Source organism: Catharus ustulatus, chromosome 2, assembly GCF_009819885.2.
Source record: "Catharus ustulatus isolate bCatUst1 chromosome 2, bCatUst1.pri.v2, whole genome shotgun sequence".
Taxonomy (NCBI): Eukaryota; Metazoa; Chordata; class Aves; order Passeriformes; family Turdidae; genus Catharus; species Catharus ustulatus.
Window position 1 is genome coordinate 123,215,034 of NC_046222.1, and position 19,135 is coordinate 123,234,168.

Below are 19,135 nucleotides of genomic sequence, written 5' to 3' on the forward strand. Positions count from 1 at the left end.
ATTCTCTAAGAACTCAAATTCCGCTTGGAATTCCTCCATCCCAACTGCATTTTGTTATTTCTGTCCCACAGGGGAAGGAGCAAAACTGCCCAGGGCAAACCCAAAAAAGGGATTTTTCCAGCAGAAATTGCCCCCAGTGCCCCAGAGCTGTGTAAATCCGAGGAGGAAAATCCTGGGATTTTTCCCACCGTGATCACCTGAGGGTCCTAAAAGTGATGAGGTTTAGCCATTATCACCTAAGGATCCTGAAGGATTTGGGGTTTAAAACCCCATTATCACCTGAGGATCCTAAAGGCCATGGGGTTTTAATCCCCATTACTACTTGAGGATCCTAAAGGATTTGGGGTTTTACCCACCATAATCACCCGAGGGTCCTAAAAGTTATGAGGTTTAGCCATTATCACCTGAAAATCCTAAAGACTTTAGGGTTTTAAGCCCCATTATTACTTGAGCATCCTAAAGGATTTGGGGTTTTAAGCCCCTTTTTACTTGATGATCCTAAAGGATTTGGGGTTCTAAACCCCGTTATTGCTTGAGGATCCTAAAGGATTTGGGATTTTTAGCCTCGTTATCACCTTAGGGTCCTAAAAGTGATGAGGTTTAGCCATTATCACCTGAGGATCCTAAAGGATTTGGGGTTTTTCTCACTGTTGTCTCCTGAGGTTCCTGAGCTATGTGGTTTTAGCCATTATCACCTGAAAATCCCAAAGACTTTAGGGTTTTAAGCCCCATTATTATTTGAGCATCCTGAAGGATTTGAGGTTTTAAACCCTGTTATTGCTTGAGGATCCTAAAGGATTTTGGGTTTTAAGCCTCGTTATCACCTGAGGGTCCTAAAAGTGATGAGGTTTAGCCAGTATCACCTGAAGATCCTAAAGGATTTGGGGTTTAAAACCCCTTTATTGCTTGAGGATCTTGAAGGCTTTAGGGTTTTAAGTCCCATTATCACTTGAGGATCCTAAAGATTTGGGGTTTTTCCCATTGAGATCACCTGAAGACCCTAAAAGTCCCGGGATTTTAGCCATTATAACTTGAAGATCCTAAAGCATTTGGGATTTTAAACCCCATAATCACCCCGGGCTCCTAAATGTTTTAGGGTTTTAAACCCCATTATTGCTTGAGTATCCTAAAGGATTTGGGATTCCCCCCCTTTATTATTTGAGGATCCTAAAGGATTTGGGATTTTTCACCTGAGGATCCTAAAGGGGCTGCAGGTCCTCGGGAAGTTTTTCCAGGATCCCGAACAACCCGAGTTTGGGGTCAGTTCTCCGATCGGGATTTTCTCTCGCAGAGATCAAAGCCAGAATTCCTGCCGGGATTTGGGCATTTCCCAACCTGGAAATCAGGGAATTCACCCCATTCCCGGCGGCATTTGGGATAATTTCCTATTTTTGTGTGAGACATCGCTGCAGGAAATAAACACAAAATCATCTTTTTCTTTATTTCCCCCCAAATAATTTAATTTAGATTTATGGGATTTTTCTTCTGTGACTCCAATGCATTAAATATTTGCAGGGATAATCAAACAACGTGCTAAAAATATATTTATAGTGGTGTTTTAAGCGTGTTTTGCTTCCAACAATGAACCAGCGGCTTCATTGATGAATTTGTATGATAGGATATTTTGGGCATAAATTAAAGAAATTCAGGTGCAAAGGGGAAGAATTTGGGGAATATTTAACTGCGTTGTTCAGGCTGGTTAAAATTCACCCCAAAATTGTTGCCGCCTCTCTTTGGCATTTTCCTTGACCGCGGAATGGAAAAAAAAAATCGGGATTTTGTGCTTGGAGGATGGAGATTCCCTTGGGGTTTGTTTCCAGCCGACAGAAATTGGTGTTGAAATACAAATTAGGGGAGTTGTGACACCCGTGGCCGTTCCCAAAATCCTGTCCGAGCACTCTTAAATTTAGGGATGCTAAAAATCCTCATTTTGGGAGGAGCAGCGTCGGCTTCGCACGGTTTCCTATTCCCAAAATCTGCTTAATTCCCATTTTTCCAGAGCACCTGCACGCGAGGACAATAAACACACCGAGCGTCGCTCTTCTTACCACGCCAAAAATAAAATTGGAAAGGAGAGGATGAATAGAATTGGCTAAAAAAATACAGGAAAAAACCCACTAAACTGAAAAAAAAAAAAATAATAAAAAACCCAAATAAAAGCGAAGGCAGGCAGGTGCGGGCGGTGCTAATGGGGCTGTAAAATAAACAGCTCGATCCGCACCAAAATCTCCTCCCCGTGTTTGCCCCGGCTGCTCTCTCGGATTTAACTCCTCAACTTCCCTCGCCGAAGCATCCGCGCACTGAAATACAAAATTTTCGCCTTTAAAGCACATTAAAGTCCCGATAACTCCGGGAATTTATGGGGAAAAAATGGAATTTCTGCGTCTCTGCTAAATCGTGGCGTTTTCTGCTTCTCTAGCTTGGGGCGCGTTTATTTTGTGTTTATTTTGTGTTTATTCTGTGTTTATTTTGTGTTTATTTTGTGTTTATGTTCTGATTATTTTGTGATTATTCCGTGATTATTTTGCGATTATTTCGCGTTTCCAAGGAGCTCGAACTAAGGCGAGATGCAAAGCAGGGAGTTAAACTCAGCTCAAAACATTCACGGATTTAAATAGAAAATCCTCCCCATGTCTTGAGTAAGAAAAGAGAACCGATTAAACGCTTTTTTTTTTTTTTTTTTTTCACATTTTAGCAGATGGATGCACATCAGTAAAATAACTCTTCTTATCTCTGCCGTGCCCGTAAAAAGTTATCGGCCGCTAATACAGCCCAGATGGGTTTTAAGCTGGGGCTTGTAACAGCCATTCCCCTGGATATTTATTTATTTATATTTTTTCCTTAAAATAGAAAAGTAATTTAAATTCAGGGCTGTTGCATGAGAGAAAGTTGGAAAAGCGGGATTTTTAAAAGTATTTTAAAAGGAAAAAATGTCAAAAAATTAGGAAGTTTGGTGAAATAATTTAAGCACCAAATTCGGCTGCTTAAAAACAGGGACCTGTTGCAAGCGCGGCGGGCGAGCGCTTTTTTTGGGGGGGGAAAAAGGACCCGAAAATTCTGCTGGGCAGTGCCGGGGAATCCGGGGCTCCCGGAGCATCCCTCGCCGAGTTCTCCCCGCCGCTTTAATTATTATTTTTATTATTTTCGCGGTTTAATTGCGCTAAACCCCGCAGCATCGGAGCGCTGGGGCTGCAGTGTCCCCAGAGCATCCCCTGGGCCCAGGGGTGCTCGGGGCGCTGTCCTGGGGTGTGGAGGGGTCTCAACCCCTGAGGGGACAGCTGGGAGCAGCTCCCCAGGTTGTAGCAGCCGCTGTCCCCAAATCCCAACCCCAAATCCCAAATCCCGGGGGTCTCTCCTGGGGATGTGGGAGGTCTCAGTCCCTGTAAGGACAGGAGGAGTCGTGTTGGGCGCAGCTCCCAAAAGCAGCGGTCGCTCCCAAATCCCAATCCTGAGCCCAAATCCCAAATCCCGACCCTAAACCCCAATCCCAAATCCCGATCCCAAATTCCAATCCCGATCCCAAATCCCGGGGTCTCCCCGCGCCCCCCCCGGTGCCGCTCGGCCGGCGGGCGGCGCGCGCCCTCCAGCGGCCGCAGCGGGAACTGCACCGAGCGCGCGTCGGGGTTCCCTGCGAGCACCCCAGACCCATTTATAAATCCATTTATAAATCCATTTATCCATCCATTTATCCATCCATCCATCCGGAGGGTGAGGTGGCCCGCTGGTGGCCGCGGGGAGGGGCGGGGATGCGGCGGGAGAGGAGGGTGAGAGCTGGCGGAGAGAAGCGCAAAGAAAGCGCCGAGATCGCGGCGGGGCCGGCTCGGGATCGCTGCGTTCCCGGTCCGGGCTCCGGCAGCGGCGGGGATCGCGGGATGGGCGACCAGCATTTAAAAAAAAATCAGAAAAAAATTTAAAAATCAGAAAAAAAAATTTAAAATTAAAAAGAAAGCCACCAAACCAAAATCCCCATCCCGAGCCGGCAGCCACGCCTCCACCCAGCATCCTCACTCCCGGCTCCGCGGGCTCGGAGCCACCGGCGGCTGGCGAGCTGCTGGTGGCCGTGTGGCTCTGCCCGAGCTGTCCCCGGCGCTGCTGTCCCCGCGCTGGCCTTGCAGAGCAGGAGGAGGAGGAGGAGGAGGAGGAGCAGGGCTGGCAGGGATGGCCCTGCCTGCGAGCGCCGCCACCGCCCCGCCAAACCCAGCGGCGCCGGGCGCCCCTCGGGGCTGCGCTCCGCTCCAAGGGGACACCGGGCTGGCCGTGACCGTGTCGGGGACCCTTGTGTCCCCCCAAAAAAAATCCCACAGCTGAGAGTGCCGGCAGCTCTGCGGGGAGGAGCGGGGACCACCGGGAGAGGAGCGGGGGCCACCGGGATCGGAGCGAGCGTGTGGCGGGGCGGTGTCTGCGGCTCTGCGGGCACCTTGCGGGCACCGGGGGCGGGCGTTCCGTGAGCCACGGGCCAGCTCAGCCTCGGGAGCCAGGCGGGCACGGCCGGGGCTGGCAGGAGCGGGGGGCGCCGGTGCCCGGGCGGGCTCGGAGCCGCGGTGCCCCGGGGGAGCAGGAGGGGAACGAGGCGCGGGTGCGCTCGCCCCGCACCGATTCCGGGAGCCCCCGGCCCGCGGCCGCGCCCCGGTAGGGCCGTGATTGGCCGGTGCCCTCCCCGTATGCAAAGCACCGGGGGAATGACATTCCTCCGCACGCCTCCGCCGCCCCGACTCGCTCCCGGCCACCTCCAGCCAGCCCGGCGGCCGCCGGCCGGGCGCGCTCCCACCGCGCATCCCGGCAGGAATTCTGCTTCCCCACGGGAAACACCGGCAGCTCCCGCCGTGGGAACGCGCTGGGGCTGAGCGAGGCTGCGGCTCATCCCTAAACCCGGCTGGAGCTGATCTCTAAACCCGGCTGGAGCCGCTCTCTAAAGCCGGCAGGAGCTGCGCTCTAAACCAGGCTGGGAGCTGCGCTCTAAACCAAGCTGGGAGCTGATCTCTAAACCCAGCTGGAACTGCTCACTAAACCCGGCTGGAGCTGATCTCTAAACCCAGCTGATCTCTCTCTAAGCCCGGCTGGGAGCTGATCTCGCTCTAAACCCGGCTGGCAACTTTGTGGGTTTGGTCGCGCCCGCTGCTTTCCGCCTCTCTCGCCGCCGTGGGGTCACCCCCTCTGCTGCCGCCTCCTCGTTTCGCGGAAGGAAAAAGATTTTTCAGCCGGTCAAAAGTAGCGATTTCGCTGAGGGGGTTTTGGTGTTTTGTTGGTTTTTTTTTTTTTTTTTTAATTTTCGAGTTGTCGCCGGTGGTTTTTGGGTCTCTGCGTGCGCGGCGGGCTCCATCCCGCAGGACGAGAGGGAGAAAAACCATGCTTGCCCAAGCAGGCTTCCACCTGCTGCGGTTCAAATATTGTTAAGCAGCCGGTTCCTGTGGCCGAACTAGAGGAAGAACTGTCTGAGATACTGAAAAAAAAAAAAAAAAAAAAAAGAGAGAGAGAGAGAATTGGCAGCGGGCGCCGAAGTTGTTGCAGACTTGGTTTGGCTGCTGAGGAGGACGTGAGTGGGAGAGAGAGAGCGCTGTTGCACACACAAAACCACAGAGAGAACCCACAATTTAACCAACATCCCCAACCCCGAGTTTGCAGCTCTTGGACCTCTCAGCTCGGCGCTTGCGATCGCCTGTGACTTTTCTTTAAATTCATGAAAAGCGTTTTACCAAAGATCGAGATCTGAAGCTTGAATGCCATGCACTGAGCTTTTATTTTTTTCTTTTTCTTTTTTTTTTTCCTTTTTGCGCAAGAATGATTGAAAGGTCACGACACGAGCGCTCTTAGAGCAACGCCAACCAAACTACTGAAACTCATTTTCAAGGCTGCTTTAAAAAAAAAAAAAAAAAAAAATCTCGCGGAGAACATTAATGGATTCCTGTTGTGTTTAAATTCTCCACAGATTCTATTGTAAATATTTGATGAAGTCCGGTAGATGTGCGTGTGCGTGAGTGTGTGGCCGTGAATTTCTCTCCAGTTGTAGCCGGCTGACCTTTGCTCAGCGAGCCGAGCTCGCGTTCCGCCTCCTCCGAAGAACAGCCCCGAATTTCCCTCAAAGAGCGATTTTTGCCTCCGGAAGACGCCGGCTCCTTTTGCTTTCTCTCGGGACCGGAGAGAAATCACCTGGAAGAAGCCGGGAAGCGCGTGCTCCTGGCCGCGCCTCCCTAATTTCATTTTTTATTTTTCCCTGGGAGTTTGGGATGAGCTTTGGCCCCGCTCGCTTTGCGCGTCCCCGCCGCGGTACAGCACGACCCTGGCGCTTATCGGATTAACGGGATCTGTTCCTCCTGGCCAGCAAGCCAAGAGTTAAGGCCACCAGCACAGACCCAAGTGGGGGGACTGGCGCAGGAACAGCCTCTCGGCGGGCGCCCAGCCCGCTCCCGTTTATGTTGGTCCCCAGCGAGCGGCTCGCCCAGGAGTTGCGCTCGCGTGGCCGCCGCGTAGGAACTCAGTGGAGGTGTTGTGTGGCCCTAAAGGCTTGTTGTGATGCGTATCCCCGTAGATACCAGCACCAGCCGCCGCTTCACGCCGCCCTCCACCACGCTGAGCCCGGGGAAGATGAGCGAGCCGCTGGCGCTGCCCGGAGCCGAGCACGGCGGGGCTTTGCCGGGGAAGCTGCGCAGCGCCGACCGCAGCATGGTGGAGGTCCTGGCGGATCACCCCGGGGAGCTGGTGCGCACCGACAGCCCCAACTTCCTCTGCTCCGTGCTGCCCACGCACTGGCGCTGCAACAAGACGCTGCCCATCGCCTTCAAGGTAGGGCTGGGGTGGGGATGGGGGGGAAAAGTGCGGGGATGGGGTTTGGATCTGCACGGGGCTCGCTCTGTGCTTCCCTCCTTCCATCCTTTCTATCCCTCCTTCCATCCTTTCTATCCCTCCTTCCTATCCCTTCTTCCATCCCTTCTCTCCTTCCTTCTTTTTTTGCTTTCTGTCTCTCCTTCCATCCTTTCCTTTCCTTTCCTTTCCTTTCCTTTCCTTTCCTTTCCTTTCCTTTCCTTTCCTTTCCTTTCCTTTCCCTCCATCCTTCCCCCTCCAGCCGCGCTCCGGACAGGAGCGGTGGCAGGCGGGACAGGGAAAAGCTCAAATCTCCCTGCAGCTTCTTCTCCCCATTCAGAATTCTGGCAGCGAGAGGCTCAAAGGGAGGAAAAAAATAGAAATAAATAAATTGTGTTTTCAAAAGCCAGCCCCGCGGAGTTTGGCTGCTCTGGGGAGCAGATGCCGCAGATGGAGACGAACTGAAGGAGCCGCGGGATACCCCAAAAATCGCCCAGGGTGGTCGCAGGTCCCTCTGTCCGTGTGTCCCTCTGTCCCTGTGTCCTTGTGTCTGTGTGTCCCTGTGTCCGAGTGTCTCTCTGACCGTGTGTCTGTGTGTCCCTCTGTCTGTGTGTCCCTGTGTCCGAGTGTCTCTCTGACCGTGTGTCTGTGTGTCCCTGTGTCTGTGTGTCCCTGTGTCCGAGTGTCTCTCTGACCGTGTGTCTGTGTGTCCCTCTGTCTGTGTGTCCCTGTGTCCGAGTGTCCCTCTGTCTCTCTGTCCGTGTGTCCCTTCTATCCCTCTGTCCGTGTGTCCCTTCTATCCCTCTGTCCGTGTGTCCCTTCTGTCCCTATGTCCGTGTGTCCCTCTGTCCGTGTGTCCCTTCTATCCCTCTGTCCGTGTGTCCCTTCTGTCCCTATGTCCGTGTGTCCCTCTGTCCGTGTGTCCGTCTGTCCCTGTGTCCCGCTGCCACCCCCGGGGGACACCCGCCCGCAGCCCCGGGACGTGCCGGGTTTTCCCCTGCCAGGGACCACAAAGCAGCCCAGCCACAATCCCAAAAACCACATTTCCTCTTTTATTGGCCGCCTTCAGTGACAGCAAAGCCGCGGCCTAACCCGGCCAGAGCGCTCGGAGCTCTCCCCCCTTTTCCAGAGCTTTTGCTAAATCCAAATAAAATCGGGAAAAGATGGGGAGAAGGGAATGGGAGAGGAGATCCCGAGCCGGGCGGGGGATGCTTGTGGCGCTTTGCTGCCTTCCCGTTACCCGGCTCCCAGGAAAATCATCCTCCTTGGAGTAAAATCATCCTCCTTTAGAGGAAAATCATCCTTCTTTAGAGGAAAATCATCCTCTCCTGGAGGAAAATCAGCCTCCTTGGAGGAAAATCATCCTCTCTTGGAGGAAAATCATCCTCCTTGGAGGAAAATCAGCCTCTCTTGGAGGAAAATCATCCTTCTTTAGAGGAAAATCATCCTCTCCTGGAGGAAAATCATCCTTCTTTAGAGGAAAATCATCCTCTCTTGGAGGAAAATCATCCTTCTTTAGAGGAAAATCATCCTCTCCTGGAGGAAAATCAGCCTCTCTTAGAGTAAAATCATCCTCTCCTGGAGGAAAATCATCCTTCTTTGGAGTAAAATCAGCCTCCTTTAGAGGAAAAGTATCTTTCTTGGAGTAAAATAATTCTCCTTCGGAGTAAAATCATCCTCCTTTGGAGTAAAATCCTCCTCCTAGGAGTAAAACCATCCTCCTCTCGCTCTTTTCCTGCCCCGGGACTGTCGCTGAACTCGCTGCTTTTCTCGCTGCTGCTGCAGATTGGGGAGGCAAAGGGAATTCTTATCCTTATCCTTTTATCCGAGCCGGGAGCCGCACAGACACGCAGCTCCTGGGAGCCCCGGGGCTCCATTTAGGATCGGGATTTGTCAAACCCGAGCTCATTTTTTTTTTTTTTTTTTTTTTTTTTTTTTGCTAAACCCCGTCTGCCTCGCACAACTTTTTTTTATTATTATTTTTATTTATTTATTTATTTTTATGTTGAAGGCCACCAGACTGGAGCCTCTCCTCTGTTTTTGGGGAAGAGGAAAAACGAGGGAGAAGGGAATCAGTTCAGCTTTTGGGAATTGCTGCTGAACGGGGGGGAAAAGTTTTATTGTGTCTGCTCTTGTTTTCCCGCAGATAAGAGCGGGGCAGAGGGAGGAACCGATCACGGGGTCACTTCCTAAATTCCCCCATTTCCATTAATTATTACACTCTTCCCCACGCACCGGGCTGTAATTAGCAGGGAAGTTTTCCTGCTGGAAGGCAGAAAAGGCCGGGAGTGAAAGGAGGGAAGAGAGAGCAAAAATTCCGATTTTTCCTGGGGGATCCAGGAAATTCTGGGGGATCCCGGCATGGCAGAGAAAATATGGAAATATTGGAAAGGCATCTCTTCCCTCTCCTGCTCCATCCCCATCCTTGGAAGCGGGGAATAACTCCCTTGATGTGGAAAAAATAAAAATTCCAGGGGTTTTCAGCAATGCCCGCAGCCTCAGTGCTCAACCCGGAGTTTGGAAAACTGGGATAATCCCACCTGGAAATAGCCAGGAGAGAGAGGGGAAAAAAAAATTAAAAATTAATCAAATTAATAATGAAACCCACCCCGAAAATTAGGGATTTATTAGGAGAGCCTGGAAGGGTTGGAGGCACCTGCTGGCTCCGTGTTCCTCAAGTTCACCCCCCAAATTCTCTCTCCGTGGGCAGCTGGGAAATAAATCCTGGAAGAATTTGCCACATCCCTGTGGTTTTTCTGCTAAATATCAAGTATTTGCAAAGCTGCTCTAAAAATCGGGGTTTTTCAGATCTTTTGGCCCAGGAAAAAAAAAAAATAATTCAGTTCTGATCGCTCCTCTGCTGCCAATATTTTGTTTGCACCTGACGAAAAGCGCTGAGTTTTATTGAGTATTTGTTATTTTTATTCATGGTAGGAATAAAAAGAGGCAGGCAGAGAGTTTTCTCCTCACATTTAGAAAAATCCACTAAAAATTCTGCAGGATTGGGATATTATTTCAAACCAAAATCATCAATTTCCATTGGTTTTCCCTGAATCCAAAAATTATTCTGAAAACCTTAAAAATTAATTCACAATAACCAATAAGGTGCCATTTAAATTCATTGTCCAACTGGTGTTAAGAATCCAAATCTTAATTTAAGAGGCCAATTTGGATTAATTGATGCAGGAAAAGTAAATTTAGATACCCTGATATTCTTCTTGCTCCTCTGGAAATGCAAATTTTCAGAGGTAAAAAGTGCAAACCAAGTTCTTGATAACTCCAGTAACAAGTTCCACCTTATCTGTTGAGTCTTTTTACTAATGGAAATATTTGTATTTCTGTTTCTGCCGCCTGTGACTTTCAAGTCCAGTTTCTTTTCTGGGCTGGGTCAGGTTTTGACTCATTTTTAAGATTTTCTTCCTGTTTTTTATCGCCAAGGTTGGGATTTGAAAGCTTTAAAATATTTCTGTCAGAGACAACTGGCCCTGGATGAATTAAAAGCTTTGTGAAAGCTTAAAAATCCTGGCATATATGCCCTTAAATTCAATATTTTCAAGGCAGGGTAGAGCCCTGATTTTCCCTTTTTCAGTTTTTCTCTATCAGATGTGGATGCATCGAGGTTTCTCAGAAATTTTTAAGGACAGGCTCTGGAGTTGCTGATTTTGTGACGATTTCCAAGCTTCAGCTTTTCCAGCAGGGCCAAAATCAGGGAAATCTGAAAAGCCGAGCTGAGAGCAGGCCCAAAAAAACCAAATTACAGCACAGAGAGGAGAACAAAAACCCAAAAATCAGGGCTGGGGAGGAACGGGGAAAGAGGAAGTTGAAATCAAAATGAAAAGAGGGAATTTTGACCCAGAGATTTCTGCTCTGCATGTGGAAGTGAAAATCAGGGTTAGGGGTGAGCAAAGGGAGAGCACAGAAGTGAAAAGCTCAGCCTCTTGTGGGAGAAAAAAAAAAGCTGGGAAATCCCTGAAAATGGGGAATTCTCTCCTGTGCTGGGAGGTGGATTTGGCAGGGGAGTAAAAATCAAGTAAAGGAGCTGCTGATCCTGCTTGTAAACAGCAAAGAGATCAGAAAAGAGAAATAAAATCAGGTTGTGACAAACTTCAGCCAATTGTAACTGCCTGGACTGCAGTCAGAAAATGTTAAGAGGAAGGAAAATCTCGAGCTGCAACTCAGAGGACTGGTTCCTCTTCCAGAGGGCAAAAGAGGAATTAAAAACAAGCTGGATTTTTATCTCTGGGTTTGTTTTTTTGGGGGGGTTTTGAGGGGTTTCTGTGGAATTGGGCAAAGAGCAAGGGGCTCTAAAGAAAATCAGACAAAATCATTCAAACTCTGATTTTTGTCAGAGGTCCATGGATTTCCAGCAGGTGGAATTAGTTTGGGGAATTCAGGGAGATGCAAGAAAAATTAAATTTTTTCATCGCTAAGCCAGTGTGAACAGTGTAAATAAATCAGAATATTTAAGTTCAGAAATCTTTCTCATCAAAACCCAGTGAATCCCGTGCTCCCAAAGTTTTGATGGATTCTGGCAGCCAGGAGCACAAATATTGTGGGATAAGGGGAAAGTCTTTAATTCAGGTCCTGATTTCCATCCATCCACTCGAGGGTGAGGCCTGCAAATTATTTGCTTGATGCTCCTGAAGGAAAATAAAGGAATTGTTCAGTAAATTGGGATTAAACATTTGATTGAGGCCTGATTTTCCACGGCCTTGCTCTGCATTTCTGCTTGGGCAGCTCTGTTAAGAGCTCCTGATATAAATCAAGCGCTGCTACTTGAATTTATTTACTGACAATTACAGAGATTTTGGAAAGCTCCTGCTCCGTATTTTTCATCTCAGAGCATTTTTCATTTCACATCACACTGGGTGTTTCGGCGGTGCATCGAGGGAGAAAAATTTCTGTCCAACCATTAGGAAAAATTTGGTTTCAAATGGTAGAAATCCACAAAATTTCTGTCCAATCATTAGAAAAATTTTGGTTTCAAATGGTAGAAATCCATAAAATTTCTGTCCAACCATTAGGAAAAATCGGGTTTCAAATGGTAGAAATCCACAATGAGGAGTAAAAAAATGATGCATTTTAAAGAATATAAGTTATGGTAATACAATGATATTTTAAAAATTCACTATCTTAGGTCCTTTGGTTCTCCAGGAAATGGGGAGAATAATTAGAATTATTTTATCCAGATTGGAAAACATTTTAGCACAGCAACAAATCAACCGTGACCGTTCAGCAGCGGGCCTGTGTGGTGGCACTTGGCATTTCACAGCTCAAATTCTATCATCCAACTGAAAACCCCTGATTAGAGAATAACCAAGGGCACAACATCTGGGGGAAGCAGAGAATTCCCATCCCAGCAATTTAAAACGATTCCCAACTCCTCCAACGCCCGCTTGGCCCACCCAGATTTTCACCGCGGATTTGTCCGCCCAGTTTTACTTCTCAGAGAAACGAAGTGAACTGAGGGTTCTGCTCTTGCTGTCACAGGTGGTGGCCCTGGGGGATGTCCCTGACGGGACCCTGGTGACGGTGATGGCCGGGAATGACGAGAATTACTCGGCGGAGCTGCGCAACGCCACGGCCGCCATGAAGAACCAGGTGGCGCGGTTCAACGACCTGCGCTTCGTGGGCAGGAGCGGCAGAGGTACGAGGGGGGTCCCAACTCCATCTTCTGCATGTGGAGCTGGGAGCTTTTATCCACCAGAGAATGTTGGAAAATGTAGATGAAAATGTAGCACAGTTCCAAAGGTGCTGGGTGGGTTTTTGCGTTTCCTCCTTTTGCATTTTCCCCTTTTGCGTTTTCCGCGTGTGCAGGAGAGACAGAGGTATAAGGGGAGTTCCAGCTCCATCTTCTGCCCCTGGACATGGATTTCAGAGTTTTTATCCATCAGGGAATGCTGGAAAATATAGAAGAACATGTAGCACAGTTCCAAAGGTGCTGGGTGGGGTTTTTGCGTTTCCTCTTTTTGCATTTTCTCATTTTGTGTTTTCTGCGTGGGCAGGAGTGGCAGAGGTGCGAGGGGAGTTCCAGCTCCATCTTCTGTCCCTGGACATGAATTTGGGAGCTTTTATCCACCAGGGAATGCTGTAAAATCTAGAAGAAAATGTAGCAAAATTCCAAAGGTGCTGGGTGGGTTTTCATGTTTTCTCCCAGTTCATTTTCCATGTGGGCAGGAGTGGCAGAGGTACGAGGAGGGTCCCAGCTCCATCTTCTGCCCCTGGACATGGATTTCAGAGTTTTTATCCACCAGGGAATGCTGGAAAATGTAGAAGAAAGTGTAGCACAGTTCCAAAGGTGCTGGGTGGGGATTTTGCGTTTTCCCCTTTTGCGTTTTCCGTGTGGGCAGGAGTGGCAGAGGTGCAAGGGGAGTTCCAGCTCCATCTTCTGCCCCTGGACATGGATTTCAGAGTTTTTATCCACCAGGGAATGCTGGAAATGTAGCACTGTTCCATTCCAAAGGGAATTGTGGGTTTTCTCCCAGCCTGTTTTCCGCGTTGCTCTGATTTGTAAGCGGTGAAATCCCGTCAAAAAAGGAAAATGAAAACCCACCCAGAGAGCGACATTCAGCCAGCCCTGGTAATTTAGGCAGCACAATATTACCCATGGTAATAGGTTTAAGTGGCAGATTTAGGTTTAAGTGGCAGATTTAGGTTTAAGTGGCAGATTTTCAATTTCAAATGAGAATTTTCAGCTTGTGGTCATCGCGGGGCTCCCCAGCACTCTCTGCAAAAACTGTTTTTGCAACAGAGAGAGTCATGTTAAAACCACAAATAATTCCCACATAGATCTAAAAATTTCACAGGTTCCTGACGTGCTGAAGGCTCTTTCTCTGACCTGTTTTCCTCTCAAAATTCGACAGTCACGGCAGTTGATGTCTCCTGTAATATGGAGACGACAGAGGGGTTTAAAATCTGATTTATCTCTGCCATAACCAGTAGTTACTGGTGTAAATAAAAAGGCTTTTGGAGCATAAATAACAAATAAGAGCTGAAGCTGACTTAGAGTGGGACTATATGAAAATATTAGGAAGCTGCAAATGTGTTGCCTGTGAGTGGGCAGGTGCACAAAACTTCATCCCCAAAAATCTGCAGAATACCCTTTAAAACTTCACTCCTTAATCCTTAATCCCATCAATGCCAAGAGAAACACTTGTAATAAACTAATAAAATGGTGAGGGGACTTCAGGGAGGTTCAGCCAAACCCCCAAAGAGAAACCAGCGAGGTGTGGCTCAGAAAAAGCTCAGGAGAAGGAGCAGCCTCTGTATTTTACGGTCAGGGATGAAAAACGCACATTTCCGGTGTGAATTCAGGTATTTATTATGTATTTTCCTACTGTTTAATCTGACTTTGAAATTGAAACGGGGAATTGCGGTATTCCAACGTTATTCCAGGCCAATTCAGTGCCAGGGCAGCATCTGCTGAGCTTGAGGAGGTCTCATTTTGGAGCAGTTTGTGCTCTGGTGTCAGGAATTGCTGCCCCTTCCTCAGCACTTTCCCCTCCCTCTGTTCCTGTGTGACACCTGAGCCATGTCCTGGCTCCACACGCAGATTCCTGATTTCAGGAGAGTCCCAAAGCTGACCCACTTCTGGTTTTGATCCCACACGGGCCGTGTGTCAGGCTGGAGAGGAGGAAGTTCTCCTGATTATACACAACAGCCTTTCCTCGCCTTTGAAGTGAAGAGCACCCGTGGACACCCTTCCAACACAAACACCGCCACAACGCTGCAAAGAGCCAGCACTAAATAGATTTGAGGAATAAAATCCCGTGCAGTTCTCCTCTGGGTCCTGCAGCGTTTTTAGCTGAGGGTAGAGAGGCAGCTGTCTCCAAATTGTGTTGTTTGGGCCGCCTTCAAATGGAAAACACCCGCAGCTGAGAACGTCGCCTTGTAATGCCAGCGAGGAGTAATAATAGGGTAATGCAGAGCAAATTATATCCATTTACTGAAAACATGAGAGATGCTGTAATGTCTAAAAAGTATCAGTCATTAAACGTGGTCATTTGGAATATTAAAGGTACCACCTTTTCAGTAAATGGAATTTGCATTATGATTCAGAGCTGACTGTTTAGAAGATTCAAATGAATAGCTGGCAGAGCGCTGGAGAAGCTCATAAAAACAAACCTGTAGTTCAGTTCCTGGCCATGGTAATGAGGCTGGAAATCATAACAGGGGGAGCCTCAAGGTCAAAATCCAGCAGCTGGGACAAAACAGGCCCCATTTATTTGGGACAGGGAGCCCTCACCCTGCTCCTCGAACCTGTGATACCAAGCTGGGCTGTCCAGGTGCTGAGGATCCTTTGGGTGGAAGGGATTTGGGAACGCTGCGTGCTCCCAGTCAGGCTCCCAGGTTCAACATCCTCACCTGCCCATCTTCGGGGCGGTGACTAATGGATGCTTTTGTTTACTCCTCCGCCAGGGGATTGTTTTCCAAAGGTGGGGATTGTTTGCCTTTGTGCGGGATTTGGGAGCTGCTGTTCTGCGGCATTCGCACAAAGCCTGCAGCAGAAGGTGGCTGCTTCAAAGGGCACTGCTGCCTTTGATACTTGGCTGCAGGAGAACCAACCCTGACTTTGTTTGCCGTGGAATATTTGAGCTGGGATCAGCTCAGTGCCACCGGTGATAATGCGCTGCCAGGGGCGTTGTGCGAGCAGCGACTGAGTTCGCCTCGGTTCAGGCTCCTTCTGTGCATCAGGGGGTTTAAAATCCTTAGTTTAAATCCCAGATGGAGAATCAGGAATGGTTTGGAGTGCTGACCATCAGGTTTAAAAACCCCCATTAAAATCCCCTCAGCAGCCACAGCGCTGTCCCTTCCAAGGAGGAAACTCCCATTCTTGACGCTCTTCATAAATAATTTTAATTTCTTCCCTGAAGTCCAGCAAGTCTGTGTCATTTATTTTGTTTTCCATGTTTTTCTCCTGGTTTTGGGAGGGTCACAGCGAATCCCCCTGATCTGGAGGTTGATTTCCCCATATCAATATTTGGCACCAACACCAGCCAAAGTTTCGATCCCGTTCCGCGCCCAAAACCCAGAGTTTGCTGCTCAGCCTTGTTTGGAGTGAAAAACCTAAAAACATTTGATTTTCTTCACACCCAAACCAGGAGTGAGACTGTCACAGGTCACCTAAAACCTGGAGATGTGGTAGAAAAGCAATTTGGCTTTTTTTTCCTCAACCAAAGAGATTTCCGTAGGATTTGGCCGCGATCCAAGGCTCCGATTCCTCAGCCCGGTTGGAGAATGCTGCTGGGCAAACCTGCCCGTCTGGCTCGGGAGCCCACCGAGTCATTTCGGGAAGAAAAATGTCCTTTTAAAACTCCAGCCAATCTCAGGCTCCCCCTTTGGCCTGATTACCTGCTTAAAACAAAATTAATCTTGATTTTTTTCGCCCTCCGTTCGTGAACATTCCAAGCTTCCAACTGCTCCTGCTGCAACGTATCCCTGTTTTTTTAGTGGATTAAAAAACTGGTTTAGGTCACTCTGATGAAATGGATCTGATGCAAAAAAGCCTGACACTGTAGAAGTTCATTGGCTAAAATTAAAAATAAATAGTTATTTGGAGTGGGAAAGCTCTGTGGCTTGGGGAACACGACATATTTTCCTCATGGAATCATTAATCCCAGTTCCTATCTTTAAGGAGCATGTAGATTCCAGAAATCCCAACAAATAAACATGTTTTGAAGATGAAAATTATTATTAATGGGTTATCCTAAGAGTAGCTAATGGAGAAGTGTCTTGGCTTGCTGCAGGAGATCTCAATCTAAACCTGAGAGTTTTAAAAACTGCACCTTGGAGAGGATGGAAAATTAAATCCATGCTTATATTTCCTCGGGATTAGAGGAACTGGAGTCAATTTTGTGGCATTTTCCAATCCAGAGCCAAAGCAGGTGTAGCTTTGTAGAACACAATAGATTTTACCAAACACAATTTCTGCTGTCAGGACTCTTCCCTCTGGATATCATTCCCAGGGGAAAAAAAATCACTCTGAGACAAAAATCTCAAAAATACTCAAACTCCAAAAATTACTGGCCAGGATTCCAAATCCAATTATTTTTATTGGTCTTCCCAAGCCAGAATTTTGCTCCTTCTGTGCAGGCTGAGTTATTTGAGCGCTTGGTTGAAATGGATTTTACTTTTTTGCCTGAAATGCACTCAGAATTATAAAAGTATGTGCAAAACAGAGGAGGCTGCCCTTCAGCAGGGTCGTAAAACCAGAATTAAGGAGGCGTCCAGGTTCTGATCCAAGCCTTTGGAATGCTGCAGGGGACGTGGGATCAGATCCTGCACTCACAATAAGCACAGTTTGCCAGATGGGATGGAAATAGGAGAAATCCATCAGCAATCAAGTGGGGAAAAAAAGGGTCCATTGATAGAGTTTAAAATGAAATATTTATTTGGGATTGGATTGATAAAGATGTGGAATTTGAAGGATGCTGCAGCCAGAGGAAGGGAATGGGAATTTCCTTTGGATATTGGGTGGGGAGGGGCTGGGATGGAATTCCCAGAGAAGCTGTGGCTGCCCCTGGATTCCTGGAAGTGTTCAAGGCCAGGTTGGAGCACCTGGGATAGTGGAAGGTGTCCCTGCCCAGAGAACTGATGATTTTTATTGTTCCTGCTGATCCCAAATCATTCCACGATCCCACGACTCATTGAAAGGAAGGGGCTCATCTTCCACAACTCTTCTCCCTCCATTCTGTTCTGAATGGTGAATTTTCCCCTAAAAAAAAGACAGAAGACAGGAGGGATAAATTTATTTTTAAAGGGTTTAGGGGTGGCTTGGTTGCACCATTAATTTGAGCCAAGATTTCTGTGCAATCCCAGCGAGGCTGAGCAGCAAAACCCAGCCCTCCAAGGGGATGGAAACCTTGGCAGGGAGGTCATGGAAGGAGGAAAGGAGAGGAAAAGCCTTTCCCAGTGCCTGAGGTGCCCTGGGCTTGCTCTGAGCAGCCAGGGTTGTGCAAATCTTCAGTTGTGGGATTAACCCATGGATGGTGCCAGGCTGGGCACTCTCACTCTGAGCAGCTGGATTTAGGGATCCCTGACTGAGGAATTAACCCATGGATGATGCTGCTCCTCTCAAGGGTTGGACTCCCAAAAAACATTCTCAGGGATGAGGCTGAGCAGCAATCCCATCTCTCCAAGGAGATGGAAACCTTGTCAGGAATGCAATGGCAGGAGGAAAAGTGGGGAAAACCCCAATGCTCGAGGTGCCTTGGGCTTGCTCTGAACAGCTGTATTTAGGAATCCCTGACTGAGGAATTAACCCATGGATGATGCTGCTCCTCACAGGGCTTGGACTCCCAAAAAATATAGTCAGGGATGAGGCTGAGCAGCAATCCCAGCTCTCCAAGGGGATGGAACTCAGCAGGGTTGCAGTGCCAAAAGAAGGGGACAGAAGAAATTATTCCCGATGCCCGAGATGCCTTGGGCTTGCTCTGAGTATCTGGATTTGTGAATCCCTGATTGTGGAATTACCCATGGATGATGCTGCTCCTCACAGGGGTTGGACTCACCCTGTAGGATGAGGCTGAGCATTCCTGCAGTGGCTCTGCCAGCTCCCAAAAACCCCTCTCTGCCTCATTACCAAAAATTTCATCGGGGCGAATAAACTCCCGCTCTGAACGCGTCAACAGGAGAAAAATAATGGCAGAGGGCTGGGAGAACTTCCTGTCTCCGGGAGCATTCCTGCTGTAAACAGAGGCCATGCCAAGTGCTGAACCACTGCCCTCAGTCCAATAACAATAAATCTATTTTTTTGGTTCTGCACAGCTCCCCTTGGACGTTTTTGCAGCGGCGCGGATGAGGCAGACGCCACCCTCGGAGCGTTTTCCCAATTTTTATTTTATTTTTTTTTCCCCCTGATAAAAGGGCTTCCCAGAATGTTGTTTAGGGAAAACAAAAGTACCTCTCTAGATGAGAAGGTTACATAGTTTCGAGAGATCTGTTTGCCCTGCAGCTTTTTTCTTGTTGGTTTTGTATTTTTTTTTCTTTCAAATTCGTTTTAATTTTGCTGTTTGTTTGTTGGTGACACCCTTCAGAACTCCTAGAGTTCTGGTCAAAATACACCTGATTTTTGTGTGTGTCCCCATATCCCAACTCCAAGAAGAGCAGCTATTTTGTCACCAAAATAAAATCCTGCTGGGAGATAAATCAGGCTCAGGGCTGGCCAGAGAACTTGAGCAGGAGTGAGGATGCTGCAAATCAGCGGCTCACAATTGCTGTCAAGAGAGTCTTTTCCAGCACAGTCATGTGCATAAACCCTCATCCAGCTGAATCAGTCTCTGTTCCCTTCCAAAAACACTTTAGAAGCAGGGAAAAGTATTAAAAATACACTTTTAAA

General features: G+C 48.3%; 1 protein-coding gene across 1 annotated transcript in view; it reads left to right on the plus strand.

Moving 5' to 3' along the window:
• The first annotated feature begins 5,461 nt into the window (after nt 1–5,461).
• Nucleotides 5,462–19,135, plus strand: part of RUNX1 (RUNX family transcription factor 1) — a 79,614-nt gene continuing 65,940 nt past the window's right edge. The window contains 2 exon segments of the mRNA XM_033083833.1: nt 5,462–6,780; nt 12,289–12,445. Of these exon segments, the coding sequence (XP_032939724.1) occupies nt 6,511–6,780; nt 12,289–12,445 (427 nt within the window). The 5' untranslated portion in view covers nt 5,462–6,510.